This window comes from Gorilla gorilla, chromosome 2 (assembly GCF_029281585.2).
Source record: "Gorilla gorilla gorilla isolate KB3781 chromosome 2, NHGRI_mGorGor1-v2.1_pri, whole genome shotgun sequence".
NCBI lineage: Eukaryota > Metazoa > Chordata > Mammalia > Primates > Hominidae > Gorilla > Gorilla gorilla.
Genome location: NC_086017.1, coordinates 26,179,631 through 26,195,864, shown reverse-complemented (window position 1 = coordinate 26,195,864; position 16,234 = coordinate 26,179,631). Strand labels below are relative to the sequence as shown.

The following is a 16,234-nucleotide window of genomic DNA, read 5'->3' as shown; positions in this document are numbered from 1 at the left end:
AGACCATTCTGAATTCTAAATGAACGTACTTTAAATTGTCCAAAGTCTTAGAACATGATACAGCACAGACAGCTCTTAATTTTGGATGCGAGTCTCTATCTAAGTATCGTTGACTAATATTGACACGTTATCATAGTAGCAGCAGGCGTTGTATAGTGTAGTGGTCCATAACCATTTGTTGAATGCATGAATGACACAAGAAAGGTGATTGGCTTGTTAAGAATACATCCAGAGCAGGGCTGTCCAACAGAAGTGCCCATGATGATGGAGGTGTTTGTTCTGTATCTGGGTTGTCCAGTATGGCGGCCACCAGCTGCCTGCGGCTACTGAGCACTTGAAATGTGGATACTGCATCTGAATAATTGAATTTTAAAATTCATTTAACTTTCATTAAGTTTAAATAACTATATGTGGCTAGTGGCTAGTGTCACTGGTCAGTGTGTACTTGGTCAGTGCAGTTCTAGAATATACATACCTTTTTTTTTTTTTGGACAGAGTCTCGCTCTGTCGCCCAGGCTGGAGTGCTGGAGTGCAGTGGCGCGATCTTGGCTCACTGCAAGCTCCACCTCCCAGGTTCATGCCATTCTCCTGCCTCAGCCTCCCGAGTAGCTGGGACTACAGGCACCCGCCACCACGCAGGCTAATCTTTTTGTATTTTTAGTAGAGACGGGGTTTCACTGTGTTAGCCAGGATGGTCTCGGTTCCCTGACCTCGTGATCCACCCGCCTTGGCCTCCCAAAGTGCTGGGATTACAGGCGTGAGCCACTGTGCCCGGCCAAATATACGTGTCTTTAATACAACTAATGTAGGGTTACTTCTGTGCCCTGGTGGCAAGGTGGGTAACCTCCCTCTACACAAGGAAGCCCTCCGTGGGTACTTACAAAGTTCCCCAAAGCCAGGTGTTGTCACGGTCTGGTTTCAGATGCATCATAAAACACCAGTGGCGGTACATGCTTGGGGCCGACTTGGGACAGATGTTTACAGCCTGACTTATCAGTGTCAGGGGAGGCCAGGGAGGAACCTTTGGCTCCCTGTTTCCTGCAGGGACACCACATTGCCCATCTTGGGTTGTGGCAACAGTGGCTCCTTTCATCCCTTCTCGGTGTCCATAGATGTTATCTGTGGCCATGCATAGTTTTACATTCCTCCCTAGGAAACTGATGGTTAGTTGTTGAAGGTGTGTAGAGAGGTGCTGGAGATAGTGGATACACAGGTGGCCACTTGGAATTTCTTCCCCTCTTAGGAAAACTAGGGCATCAGAAGGAAGGTTTTCTCTTTGACCCCACTGCCTGAGCATGTCAGGGGCCCTAAGACCTCCAAGAAAGAACACTTGGAACGTTCACAAACCCATTTGCTGTTCCTCTACCATTATGGTTTGGTGATCAAGGCTGAGTTAGCCTCCTCTACTTCCCGTCACCCCACTCTTCAACCTGGAGTCCAGAAATGCAGACAACTTAAGCAGCTTTTTCTTCAGATTTGACTTGAGTGTTTGAAATACTGTTATAGCCTCCCTTGGCTTTAACCACATTAAATTCATTCTTCCTGCCCTGAAGACAGAACATGAAATTTCCCCTGGCAAGCGCAACCGTGAAGTCCTCCACAGGGCCCAGGCGTCTTCCTGTATGCAGCCCATATCTTAGAGCGCCACCATAGCTGTTCATCTCTATGTCAGGGACGGCTGCAAAATTCTCGGAACAAAATGAATTGAAACCCACTCTGACTTTAAACACAATTTCACCCTTTTATATGTCTTTTCGGAGGGGGAGTATGACTGGGAGTAATGCTTCCTGGGTTAGGGCGTTTCTGCTCTGGAAAAGTCCAAGGTTTCCGTTGGCCAGGGATGAAATACGTGTGTGATCTTTTCCCAGAATTAAAAAAAAGGCAAGCTAATCATAATCATAAGAGGAACCTATTTCTAATGAGATAATTAGTGTCCTTACAAATAAAGCTGGCAGAGCTAGAAGCACATCTTTAAGCTGTTTGCCATCTGGAATGGCACTAGTCATGACTCCTGAATAGAGATTTATACTCCAAAATATTTTCCACAGGGTCATAAAGCTCATGAGAACTTTGTCCCATAAACAAGGTGATGTTTCAGCCTGAATTACCCAGTGCAGACTCCAGAGCTTCTGTTCTCGAGGCATTACTCCCCTCCCCATGCCTCCCACCCTGGGACATAGAAAGACTTGTACAGTCCTCAAGTTTGGGCTCCTGCTCATGGTGTCCAGGACTCCTCTCCCTGGGTCGTTCATTAAACCTTAGAATGACCCAGTGTCTTGGGCTGGGGGAGGCTCTGCCCGTGGGCTCTGGCAAGCTTAGGGCACAGAGGAGGGGCATAGTGATGACCGTGGACACCTAGCGGTTGCTTTGTGTGGGTGCCGGTCTCAGTAATTCAAACTCAGCATCGACTTCATCCTCACAATACCTCAGTGAAGTAGGTAGTGTTGTTATGCCTGTGTTATAGCTGTGGAAACTGAGGCACAGAGACATTATGTCATTGTCAAGGTTACTGGCTAGTAAGAGCAAGAAGGTGGCAGGAAGAAAGAAGGGGGTAGGCAGACAAAAGGACCATGAGGTGGGCGGGATAGAAAAGGAAAGACGTGGCTATGCTGGCAGGAGTTGTGGCCCCCAGCGGGACTTTGGCGGCTCTCCCGGTGGGACGAGGAGGACTCCAAGGTCACTCTAGGGAGGTGGCAGGACCCGACGGAAGCAAGAATGAGTCCAGGGGCCACACATAGAGCAGCCAGGCACTCAGGAACATGTTGCCCAGTGAGATGAAGCCCAGGTTCTCTATTTCTAGAGGATGGGAAAGACCAGGAGGAGAGACCCCGAGCTGAGCCAGCTGTTGTGGAGGAGTTGGGTGGGAGCCAGGAGTTTGGGGTAAGACTAAGGCTGCCCACCCCTGAAGACCCAGCGAGGAGGCTGATTTTTCACAAGGCCTCTGGGCCTACAGAATTGCTGCTGCCATCACCAGCCACTGAAGCTGCTGCTGCTGCCACCATCTCTCTTGCCCTGCCTTGCCCAGCATTCCTCTGGTTCTGTCCTGTCCCCCGCCTCCAACTACCCTCTTTGCCCTGCCTTCCCTGCTCCACCCCCCTGCCCACTCCTGTCCTCGTTCATCATACCCTTGGCCTGTCCTTGCCCTTTCCTACCCTGGCAGTCCTCCACCTCTTTGTTTCAGAAATGGCCTTTGCAGCTGATTATCCAAACCAGAATCTAATCCAGTAACAGTCAGTGTTTGCGGTGACTGTATCCTCACTTCTCTTTTTGCCTAGAAGAGCCCTTTTTTCTTTCCCTGACTGCTTGAAAGGAACCTAGCCTCTTATTCTGCAGAACGGCCTGCATGATGGTTTCATCTGGTCAGGGCTCATGGTGTCATTGATCTTATTTCTCCAGCCTCTATTTCCTGTAACCTGGAAGTTAGTTCTGAGGCCTTGATAAGTTAAGAATTATGACAAGAATACATTCCAGGCAATGTGTTCTCCACACTGCATCACATAGGGGGTCACATGACACCCAGATGTCTCTCTGCTCCCACCTTTTGAAAAGATTAGGTCTCCCTTGAGACTTTCTCCGGTGCCCCAGCTGCATCTAAATCCAAGTATCACTTTGTGTGGGTATTTACACCACCTTTTTTTGACACCTAGCATATCCTCCATGATCATATATTTGCAAAATACATAAGTAAAACACATGTACATGTTTTAAATAAAATATATATTAAATATGTAGGGTATATATTTTATACAGACATACTCGCAACCAACCCCCCAGGCAGGTCCTACTTTTTGTACTTTCTTAACATCACGGTGCTGTATTCAGAAGGTGACTAATGATAGTTCTGGATGATGCTCAATAATGCCAGTGGTGGCGAGGGAAAACACTGATATTGGAGTGTTTCACCAGGAATCTGCAGGTTTTAGGGTGGGACTGGTAAAGAGGGAGAATGAAGTAGTACCAGGTGTTTTTGATAGCCACTCCCTTGGGACACCACCCATCTCCAGGAATGTCTGGCCTAGTGGTTACAGGCAGGGCTTCTATTTCAAAGAAGCCACTTAATAATGTAGGGGCTAAATTGCACATATGCCATTACATGCATTTTCTCATGTGTCCATAGGACACCTTTAAAAAAACTTTTATTGCAGTTTAGCACACATGTAAGAAATTGTACAGATCATAGGATATAGCTCAGTGGCTTTTCACAAGGTGAGCACACCCATGTCACCAGCACATAGATCAAGAAACAGAACTTAACAAGCCCCTAGAAGCCCCTGCGTGCCCCATGCTGTTTCTATCCCCCCAGAGTAACCACAGTCCCTACTTGAAACACTGTTGATGAGTTTTGAACTGTACAAACTTTATATACTTGTCATTGTGGGATTCATTCATATTTTTACATGTAATTGAAGACCATTTTCTCTCATTGCTGTGTGCTATTCCATTGTGTCAAATACACAGCTATATACATAACTTAGCCATTTACAAGCATATTTTTATTTATTTATTTTTTTTTGCCCCATATAGGACAGCATGGCATCTGCACAGATGTGGCCCCAAACAGAAGCCCTAAGCCCATCTCATTGTGACCCAACTGAAATCTCATCCTAACCACCAAGGCAGAGAGAGTATGGTGCAGTGGTCAGAAAACACCAGCTCTGCAAGGGTAGAAACCCAGCCTGTTTAGCACCTACCCCCAGTTCCTCAAACAGGATCTGCTTCATCATAGTAGTAGCTCAATGTCTATTGTTGAAAACGAGTAGGTTTTAGGATCAAACAAATCACATTTCAGATCTGGCTTGGCCCTTGAATTCCATATGAACATGGACTAATCATTTAACTCAGTTGTCTACCCACTAAAAGGGAATGACAGCTCTTACAGAATTTTGGGGAGGATTCAATGAAAAGCCTTGAACTGCATCTGGCAGAGTGCTTTCACATCCAGCTAACACTGAATCAGAATGTTTCTTCCCTATCTGGTCAGTTAAATGGCGCTGCAACTTGCAAGCTAAGCCTTTTCTAGCTGAAGAGGAGTAATATCTTTTCTAGATTATTCATTGCCTCAAATTGAGAATGTAGGAAGGCAGGCCGGCCCAGAGCAGCAGTGAGTGTTCAAGAAGCAAGAGAAGGCAGCAGCCTTGCTCATTCTTTGGTTAATAGAGCAAATTAGCTGCAGTGTGATTGGGAAGCAACATGGCACCGTTACCTGGGATTGGTTGAGCAGTGATTACATTTGCCATGGGATCACATGTCATATGACTGCATGTGCAGTTGCGCTTATGCAGTTGGCGATTGCTAATCCTGGAATCAAGGTGGTGCCAAGAACACTGTGCGACCTCTGATGGAGAGAAGGCGCCCTCAGAGAGCCAAGAGGATCTGTTATGCCAGCTAGTCCAGGGTGGACAATCTGGTCCAGTCTAGCTTGTTTAAAGGAGAACAGTAACACTTTGTCTTTAACCCTGCAAAAATAGACCAAATGCATTGACCGCTTGTCATGGCATGCACATTCAGGCTAGACTTTGGCGAAGCACAGCACCCTGGGGCTGAGCCTGAAGGTTAGCTTGATAGACAGTCTTAATGTCTCAGAGGCTGCAGAAGAGTGGTTGCCTCACAGAATTTACCTCTTGAAATAATATGGCAAATCTCCTTTTCCCACATCCTTCTTGTAAATCATAAGCTTGGAATATTAAGGTGGCCTTTTGCCAAAAGACCAGCATCAAATATTTATACAGTACAAGGGAAAATAGCTTTTTGTGCACAGTAGGGAAGCATCTTCGCTTTAATAAAAAATGCAGTGATAATGGAATGTTTTCCATAGATGGAGGGCAGTTTAACCTTTTTACCTTGGAGCCTTCACTCTAAGATAGACCTATTTATACCCAATTCGGTGCACATTATAGTGAGGCTGAGCCATGAAGGTAATGAGGAGACAAGGAGTGGACAAGGCCATCAAAACAAGCGAATCTTTAAAAGCCCAGCTGTCTGCTCTCTGGTTCATTGACTTTTTTGCTGTTACAGATAACCAGATTTTGACAGCCATTCTGAACTTCAGCCTCATGGTTAAGTAGGTGAATCAGTGCTCTGGATTCAGAATACTGGAGCATTAGGCTGAGGTGGGGAGGCTGGGAGGCAGGCAGTGGATGAGGTGGGTGGTGAATAAGGATCTGGGTGTGTTCCTCCTTCATGCCCCCAAGCTAGCCGTAGCTTTCCCTGCTGACCACACAGCCCCCCTCCCAGGCCTGTGACTCAGGAGGAAGGAGAGGAAGCCCAGCAGGGGATGGAGAAAAAGTCTGGATGGGCTGTGAGTGTCCCCTTCCCTCTTCTGGACCTCAGCTCTGCCATGCTCGCCATGGGCAGGCTAAACACCATCATATAATTTATGTGGAATTAAGCACTTAAGTACTGAAAGCACATGGCAGGCACTTTTAAAGGGCTTAGAAGTTTTCCATTGAGAAGATCTGTATGTAGAGGCTTTGGAAATTTGATATAACTTATTTTTGTAGTAGTCTTGAGGAAATGTGTGCTGTGTCGATACAATCCTGATGGAATCATTGAGTGTCTTCTGGTCTCAAGCATGCCCAGGTCAGGATTTGGGAGGGCTTTACTCAAAGGGGTCTCTTAGGGCATCCCTACTGTGATAGGGGCTCCAGATGGACTCCTGGAGTGTTACCCAGAACTTAAAAAGTAAGCTGGACTATGGTCCATACTCACCTTGGACCCCAAAATACTTGTGACGTGATTTAGCTGCAGAGCAGCTGTTTTTCCCTGATAACCTATGAAACATGTCTCTCAGGAGGCCATGGAATAAGCACTTGGGAGGAACATTTCAGCAAAGCAGATGAGAGAGGCAAGCTTAGCATCTGCCAAGGCTGTTTGATAACAGACTCTCAGGATAGGAAACAAGAAGTTGGAGTGTGTTATTGGTTTACCCATAGGGCTCTTACTTGAAATGGAGAACTATCTTATGTTGGGATAATATCAGGATAAGGCTGCTGTGCTTATTACCTTACAGCCATGGTTTGTTGAACCGGTTAGGCCTTCCTATTATTCTGGAATGAGGACCCAAGCTAAGCAAAGTACAGTGGTCTTGTTTTTAGGTCTAGGTTGGGCATTGTGTCAGTCAGCTATTGCTCCAATAATGCTGTGTAACAAACCACTTCAGAACTCATTGGCTTACAATGGTAACAATTTACTCTGGCAGATTTTGGGGTTGGCTGGAGCAGCTCTGTTGAGGCAGACCTGGTCTCAGCTGGGCTCCACTGGGGCAGCTCTGCTCCATTTGTCCTTCATCTCCCTAGAACCAACTGGCTAACTGGGGCATGCCTTCTCAATGTAATGGCAAAGACACAAGAGGCCAAGTTCAACCACACACGTGCTTTTTATGTCTCTGCTTGCATTACACCTGCTAATATCCCATTGGCCAAGCAAGTCAGATGAACAGAGCCCTAAGTGGCTGGCCTCCCCACCAGTCAATTTAGTCTTAACCACCTTCTCTCCTGATTCTGCTGCTCACCTGGTCCTTGGCTGTCCTTCATTCACTCTGCATGTCAGGCTGGCTGTCCCTTCCTCCTGGAACTCTCAAACCCTGCAGATCCATGTTCCTTGCTTCCTTAGTTCACTCGAAGTGGGGAGCCCTACCCTGATGCCTCTTTCAAAAATAGCCACCACCACTGTGTCCACCTTCACACTCTCCCCTTGGCCCACTTAGTATTTTTCTGTATCACCTCTGACATGATGTTATTGTCTTCCTCCTCCACTGCAAGGTAAGCTTCATGGAGGCAGGGACTTTATCTTGCTGCTTGTGAGATCTCTAGTGACTACAGGACTACTTGGCACATAATAGATTCCCAGTAGGTGTCATAATGAATGGCTGGAAGGTTATTCAGTGTACACTTGAACTCCAGTAACATGTCACTCACCCTTCTGAGGCCCTATCTGCCATTTTTAGACTCCTCTAAGGAAAGTTTTTCTATTTAGATTATACTAAAATCATCTCCCCATAGTTTTAAAAAACTCTTTGATTCTAGTTAGGCCTTCAAGAGCCTTGTAGAGGAGAGAAAAAGGAAATTCTTTGTCATCTGTGTTGTCCATTTACTTGTGTTATACCTGTATTAACTTGTTAATAACCTCACAGAAAAGGATATAAAAGAAAACTCAAATTATATGTAATTCTACCACTTATAACTGCTGCTAGCATTTTGTGTATTTCCTTAAAGTTTGTCTAAACCATTTTAACATAAAAATCCATATTGAGCTCATGTGGCAGTTTTATATCCTAGTTTTTTCTCCATAATATTGTATCTAAAGCATTTTTCCAAATCATTAAATTCCCATAATATTTTTAGGGACAGGCTAGTATTTTATAGAAATCTCCAAATTTAACTATTTTTCTATGGTTAAATATTTGGATTGTTGAACATTTAGATTAAGTTTTTAAGTAATTTTATAAGTAATGCTTGTAGATGGATATTTGATGGCATTGGAGGTTATTACCTCATGATAGACAAGAAAGGTAAGATTTCTGGGTGAAAGAGGGTGGACTTTTTGTGGCAAGCTCCTGCAACATTGTTAAATTGCTTTCTATAAAGATTGTACAGTTAAAATTCCCTTAAGCACTGTAAACTTTCGCATATCACCATACCTTTACCAGCAGTGAAAATTTTCTTTTCAAAATTTATCACCTTGCTAAATAAAAAAGAAGTTGAGGCCTGGAACGGTGGCTCTTGCCTGTAATTCCAGCACTTTGGGAGTCCAGCAGTCCGAAACTAGCCTGAGAAACATAGTGAGACCGCATCTCTACAAATAATAAAAAATTAGCTGGGGTGGTGGCATGTGCCTGTGGTCCCAGCTACTTGGGAGGCTGTGGTGGGAGGATCACTTGAGCCCAGGAGGTTGAGGCTGCAGTGAGCCGTGATTGTGCCATGGCACTCCAGTCTAAGAGACAGAGTGAGACCCCATCTCAAACAAACAAACAAAAAAGAAATTGCAATTTTTTTCAATGTTTACTGGCCATGGAAAGATAAAGAGAATTAATTAATTGCTTTATGTCCTTTGTTTCTAATGGTGTTTCAGTATTTTTAACTATCTATAAAAGCTTTTTATATATAAAAATATTAAGCTTAGCCTTTATTTTTGTTATTGTTGTTGCAAATAATTTTCTCATGTTGATGACCTTTTGTTTATGGGGTCTCTTGGGAGCCAAAGCTAAAGATTGTTATATATTCACATTTGTCAGTCTTTTTCTTTGTGACTTCTAGAAAATACTGGCAGTTCCAGGAACTCCAGCATGATTCAGGGGACTTTCTGAATTTGTCTCCCTTCTCTCCCCATGAAAAAAAAAAGGTCACATTATTATGGATTTGCCCTATTAAAAATTGTCCTTTTAAAAGAGCATATCGTTGAAATGCGCTTTGTTTGTAGGTTAGTTTACTAGGACTGTCATAACAAAATACCACACACTGGGTGGCTTAAACAACAGACACTTATTTTCTCTCAGTTCTGGAGGAGAGAAGTCCATGGTCAAGGTTCCCACAACTTCAGTTTCTGGCTAGGGCTCTCTTCCTGGCTTGCAGACAGCCACCTTCCTGCTGTGTCCTCACGTGGCTTTTCCTCTTTACACACGCCAGGAAAGGGAGAGAGAGAGCTCTGGTTTCTCTTCCTCTTCTAATAAGGACACCAGTCCTATTAGACTAAGGCCCCATCCTACCCTAGTTAAAGGAGGACTAGGACCTCATTTAACCTTAATTACCTTCCTAAAGGCTCTGTCTCCAAATATAGTCACATTGTGGGTTAGGGCTTCAACATACGAATTTTGGGAGGAAACAATTCAGTCCATAATATTATGATTGAGCAGTGTTTATAGCATCAAATCTGGGAACCAAGAGAGATTGCCCATAATCCCATAGATGAGAGACCCAGCCCTTGAAAGAGTCACATCACCTTTCATGATAGAGCCTAGCTTCAAACCACTTGCTTCTAAGTCAGTCTTCTTCCCCCAAATCCCTTATCAAAATGAACCTAGGACATTTAGGAGCCATGCCCCAAACAAAGGGGCAAAAGGTGCTTCCCTTAGTGTATTCTATAGGGGCAAGGACTCTGTTCAGTATTTGCTTTTTTTTTTTTTTTTTTTTGGAGACAGAGTCTTGCTCTGTCGCCCAGGCTGAAGTACAGTGGTGCTATCTCGGCTCACTGCAACCTCCATCTCCCCGGTTCAAGCGATTCTCCTGCCTCAGCCTCCCAAGTAGCTGGGATTACAGCCACACCCTGCCACGCCCAGCTAATTTTTTGTATTTTAGTATAGATAGAGTTTCATTGTGTTGCCTAGGATGGTCTCGAACTCCTGAGCTCAGTGAATCCTCCTGCCTTGGCCTCCCAAAGTGCTGGGATTACAGGTGTGAGCCACCGCACCTGGCCTGTTCTGTATTTCTTTTTACCCTCATTGCCTAAGATAGTTCTTGATCATGCTATACATTTCATGTATACTTGTCGAATTGCGCAGAGCTCAGAACCTGGTACATTGACTAGAGCAGCGCCCAGGGAAACATTTCCAGTGGTAAATTATTTGGGAAAATTCCCTCTCCCCCACGTTCCACCTCTTGACAAGAGCTGCCTAAGATGTTGTCTGGACTGCAGCCCACATCATGTGAACTTCCAAAAATCAACGCATCTGACAAGCTCAGATCTGGTGTGTTATATCTCTTCCCTTTAAAAAAAAAAAAAAAAAAACCCTCACCTAAATATAGTTTGCTTCTAAAAACTGTCTCTAAATGACTGTGTTTTACCCTGGATAAGTTCTCCCCAGTGCATCCTGACGCTGGAGCATGAAAAGGAAGGTAAACGTGTGAAATCAAATGGTGATTGCTAACAATGAAATTTGGGCTCATAAAATCAAGGATATTATTCAAAACTGTGAGGTAAATTAGCCTCATTCATTCTGATAGGGCTAGATAGACTCTATGGCTTGTGTGTGCCTTCTTTAATTAACATGCTGAAAAGATGTTCTGATTGGGATTATTAATGAATGCAGTGGAAATGTTTGCTGCTTAGAAGACTTCTGCCACAGACGGTTTACAAACCCCCCCAACCCCCGCCTTTTTCTTTTTCCACAGATTCCTTACATGGCTTGACAGATGGAGTATTCATCTTTGAAGCTGTTTCCACAGAAGATAGCAAAACCATACAGGGCTACGATGCTATTGTGGTTGAACAATGGACAGTCCTGGAAGTAAGTGTGGGGTTGGCAGCCCCGCTTCTTTTATTTAGACAGCAATTGTTTTATCCGCCTGCTTGATCTGACCGCGGGGCTGTTGCTCAGCTGTGGCTTTCTTCTGAGAGGGAGTTGACCTGGTAGGTCGTAGAAGGATCTCCTTAGTCTTTTCATTCCCCTCTTTTCCCACCCCCAGGTAGGGGTGGGCCCCGCTCTTCCCTTTCTGCAAGAAAAGTACATTGCGTGTGCCTGGCCATTTGGTGGAAGGAGAGTTGTCTTTCATTAATTTGCATATAAGTGACAACTCTAAGTGATATAAATGAGGCCACATAGTTTGTGGCCTCTGTAATACTCAGAGCAGCATAGTTATTGGAGCCAGACCCTGTGGCTCCCTCTGCCAGCTATCCTTAGAGTTATGCACATGAGCTCACTTAATCTGCACAATAAGCCTTTTAAGTAAATACTGTTATTGCCCCTGTTATATAGATGAGGAAACTGAGGCACAGAGAGGTTAGGTCCCTGGTCCAAGATTACACATTAAATACTGAAGAATGTCTTTGAGAAATGTTGACTCATGAGGCCACCAAATTGCTGTGGGAAGGGGAATTCCTCAAACCATGTTCTGCTGGGACTTTGGAGGGGCTAATTTACTTCCAAGATTCACTAGTGGGTACCTGAAGGGCATTTCTCTAACTGCGGAAGCATGGACTTTTTAGCCTAGTCTCTTGTACACACAGTGTCTGGGATATAAAGGGAGAAGCTATTTGGACATAGAGAACTGAATTCTTGTTTTTTGTTTTTGAGATGGCATCTTGCTCTGTCGCCCAGGCTGGAGTGCAGTGGCGCGATCTTGGCTCACTGCAACCTCTGCCTCCTGGGTTCAAGCGATTCTCCTGCCTCAGCCTCCAGAGTAGCTGGGACTACAGGCACCCGCCACCACACCCAGCTAATTTTTGTATTTTTAGTAAAGACAGGGTTTCACCACGTTGGCCAGGCTGGTCTCAAACTCCTGACCTCAAGTGATCTGCCTGCCTTGGCCTGTCGAAGTGCTGGGATTACAGCGTGAGCCACCGTGCCCAGCCATGGACATAGAGAACTGATTTCTGAATGCCTTGGAAGAACACAGGATTGGCATTGCTGGGAGGGCCTCTGCCAAAGAGGGCTCTCCAGGCCGAGGGAAGACAGAGGTGGATACAACCCTTTGTGAGGAGTGTGGGGCGCTGGGACCCTCTAGACAGCCAGTGCTTGCCACACCCTTGTGCCTGCCAGAACTGCAGCCTTGAGGCAGTCCCTTGCCTGGTTATTGAAGTGGAGATGGGATGGGGGGGGGTGAGTTGGATGTCCCCCGGGACACTATTACTCAGCTTTGAAGCTGCAGCGGTTCCCAGCACGCGTGAAGTGAGGAGCAAGGCTGTTGGGGGGCATACCTGCGTCTGAACAGGGATGAGAAATAACTGCTTGCAAGTGTGATAGCAATGGAGTACCCAAAGGAACTGGAATCGTCAGAAGCAGGAGTTGGAAAGTCACAGCATCCGGGGCTGGTTAGCGTAGGGGCCAGAAGTCCTGAGGGAAGTCAGGAACCAGGTGACAACCTGGTGTGAGATCAGCTCCACCAGTTACTCCTGTGTGACCCTGGTGCCCATGGTCTCTCCAGGGTCCATGCTCCTAACTAGAAATGGGATGCAGAGGAAGTAAGGCTCAGTCCAAGATGCCAAGCGAGTGTGGGCAGGTCCTGTCACCTCTCAGGACCCTGTCCTTCCTCAACTTGTAAGCTGGGCAGGTCACATGGCCCATCACGTGTGGTGGAGTGAAGGCTCCAGGTGGTGGTGAAATATGAAATGCCAAGAGTTGAGGATCTGAAGGACTGAGCAGCCGGCATTCAGTTTGCTCTGTAACATTTGGCTGTAACAGTAGCGATGCATGGCTGCACCCAAAACATGTGCCTGTGCCGAGTGATTGGCAGGCCATGGGGATGTGTGTGAAATTCCTGCTGTCTGTATATTAAAATGGCTGTTAAGGGAGGGCTCTGTGGTTCCTCAAAAAGGATGACTTGATGGCAGTGATCCAAAATCATCTAGAAAATGGTTCTTAAAAATTAATGTGACTGCAGGACCAGTAGCCTCAGCATCATGTGGGAAGTTATTAGAAATGCAGATTCTTGGGCCCCACTCCAGATCTGCTGAACCCTCTGGGGGTGGGGCCTGGCAGTCTGCGTTTTAGCAGGCCCTGCAGGAGATTCTGAGGCTCACTCCATTTTAAGAACCAGGGTGGGTATAGATGCCACTCCCATGTTGGAACTGTACCCCACAAGGTGATGGATTTGAAAGGTGGGACCCCGGGAGTGATGAGGCTGCGAAGGCTCCACCCTCATGGATAGGATGAATGCCCTTAGAAGAGAGGCTGCAGACCACTGCCTCCCCTTTTTGGCCTTCCACCTTTCATCATGCAAGGACACTTACATGGCACCATCTATGAGGAATGGGCCTTTGCCAGACATGAAACCTGTTGGTCAGTGTCAAGATGCCTGATCTTGGACTTGCCAGCCTCCAGAAATGTGAGGAATAAGTTTCTATTATTTATAAATTACCCAGCCTGTGGTACATTGTTATAGGAGTAGGAATGGACTGAGACAGAAATTGGTACCAAGAAGTGGGGTTGTTGCTATAACAAATACTTGAAAGTGTAGAAATGACTTTGGAACAGGGTAATGGGTAGACGCTGGAAGAGTTTGGACATACAGGCTAGAAAGAGCCTAGATTTCTGTGAATGGAGTGTTAGGGTGATTCTGTTGAGGGCTCAGAAGAAGAGGAGAGCTGTAGAGAGGGCCTCAGACTTATCGGAAATTATCTAAGTAGTCATGATCAGAATGTTCATAGAAATATGGACAGTAAAGGCCATTCTGATGAGGTCTTAGATGGAAATGAGGAACAAGGTATTGGAAACTGGAGGAACGGCCATCCTTATTATAAAGTGGCAAAGAACTTGGTTAAATTGTGTTCGTGTCCTAGCGCTTTGTGGAAGGCAGAACCAAAGAGGGATGAACTAGGATATTTGGTGGAAGAAATCTCTAAGCAAAGTGTTCAGGGTGCAGTGTAGCTGTTCTTGGCTGTTGATAGTAAAATGCAGAAACAAACTGCAAATGGAGTTTGTAATCAAAAGGGAAGCAGAGCTTAAAGATTGTGAAAATTCTCAGCCTGGCTTCGTTGTCAAGAATGAGAAAGTGTATTCAGAAGACAAAACCAAGGTTGGCCAGGCTACTGTTTGATAGGGAGATTGGTGCTGGTGGAAGGATGCCATATGCTATTCACCAAGACAATGAAAGGAAGACCTGAAGGCATTTCTGAGATCATCAAGGCTGCTGCTTCCATCAGAGGCCTAGAGTGCCAATGCCTGGGGGACAGAACTGTGTCAAAGGAGGTGACTTGGGCATCCTCAGTACCTTCAGGCTTACTGCCCAGTGCTGTCTCAAGTTTCTGCTCCACGCAGTCAGGCTAACACAGCCTCTGAGATTGACATCTCCTGAAAGCAGATGGAGGAGAGATCTTGTGGGAAGACTGTACTCCTTGGTTTATGGGTTTCTCTTCCTCTTTGCAGCTGGTGGAAACAACCTTCAGGAGTCAGCTCTTAGGTCACCTCCTGCAGGGTGAAAGACCCCTCCTCTGTGTTCTCATAACTCTCTGGGCATGACCCTATCACAGCTCCTGTTGTACTCTATCATTGTTATTTATTTGTCCACTTTCCTCCCTCCATTGTGAGTTTCTTGGTCTGGGAATATTCATCTTTGTTCTCCAAGGCACTCCAGTAAATGCTTGCTGATTGGGTTGAAGGCTTTTTGGTTCAGCCCAAGGTAGACTAGTGTTTCTCAAAATTGAGCTTGTATCAGAATCACCTGGAGAACTTTTTAAAACACAGCTATCCAGGCTCTACCCCTATTTCCTATTCAATGGATGTCTTAGTCTGCTTGGGCTGCCATAACAAAATACCAGACTAGATGGATTAAACAACAGAAATTTCTTTCCTCTCAGTTCTGGAGGCTGAAAAGTCCAAGATCAAGGTTCTGGGAGGGTTTGGTTTCTGGTGAGGGCTCTCTTCCTGGCTTGCAGATGGCTTCCTTCTCACTGTATCCTCATATGCCCTTGCCTCTGAGCACGCACAGGTGGGAGGAGGCTACTCTGGTGTCTCTTCTTATAAGGACACTAATCCTGTTGAATCAGGGTCCCATGTGTATGACTTCATTTAACCTTAATTACTTCTGTAGAGGCCCCATTTCCAAATACAGCCAAACTAGGGCTTGGAGCTTCAACATATGCATTGTGGGAGGATAGAAAACGTTTAGTCTTTAACGGTAGCTCTGAGATGGGGCCCAAGAATTTTCATTTCTAAAACATTTTCAAGTGAGCTGCTGCTGCTGATGTGGGAACCCCACCTTGAGAATCCCTGTCTTAGGGGAACTAAGTGTAGACAGCTCTGTAACCAGCACAGCCCAGCAACGTCCAGTTCGGGACAGGTTCACCCGCAGCTCAGCTCTTTGAAGAGGCTCCGTCAGACCCTGACTTGGGCCTGCAGACAGCCCCTCTCCTGCCTGCCCCTCTCTAAGGCTGGGGGTATTTTTCCAGCTCTCACGTCTTCTACCCTTGAGACCCAGCTACTTCTTTTCCCCACCCTTTTGGCCTCTGGGAAAGATTTTTCCTTTTTAAGGCCTGAGCAGGTCCCTTTTGGCTTCTGGTTAACTCTGCTTTTCTGGTAACCACTGTCCTCCCAGGCAGGCCTATAATCTCTAGCTCTCCGACCACAAAACGTCCCTGACCAGCTCTTTCTCATGTCTCACAGTGGGGACTGGTCTGTCCCTTTCCTGCCTCTCTTCCTCCTCCTGTGCTGATTCCTCAGCTCTGTGTAGATGTGCCATTCCAATTCCACCTTGTCTCGCTGGCTTCCCTCTCTCTTCACGTGCGTGGACACACGAAAATGTAGTGTGCGGACAGTGCAGCACGTTGGCAAGAGAGCGGAGATTCCAGAGTCTGGCCTGAGTGT

General features: G+C 45.9%; 1 protein-coding gene and 1 long non-coding RNA gene across 6 annotated transcripts in view; one reads left to right on the top strand and one right to left on the bottom strand.

The window, feature by feature from the left end:
- LOC109026297 (uncharacterized) overlaps positions 1-10,426 on the bottom strand; it is a 31,375-nt gene extending 20,949 nt beyond the window's left edge. Inside the window, exon 1 of the long non-coding RNA XR_002005284.4 lies at positions 7,511-10,426. This is a non-coding gene — a long non-coding RNA (uncharacterized lncRNA). The remainder of the gene's footprint in view (positions 1-7,510) is intronic.
- RFTN1 (raftlin, lipid raft linker 1) overlaps positions 1-16,234 on the top strand; it is a 207,576-nt gene that overhangs the window by 154,283 nt on the left and 37,059 nt on the right. For all 5 annotated transcript variants that reach the window (XM_055381122.2, XM_019023757.4, XM_055381124.2 and 2 more), the window contains exon 7: positions 11,106-11,221. In XM_055381122.2, coding sequence (XP_055237097.1) covers positions 11,106-11,221 — 116 coding nt within the window. The remainder of the gene's footprint in view (positions 1-11,105; positions 11,222-16,234) is intronic.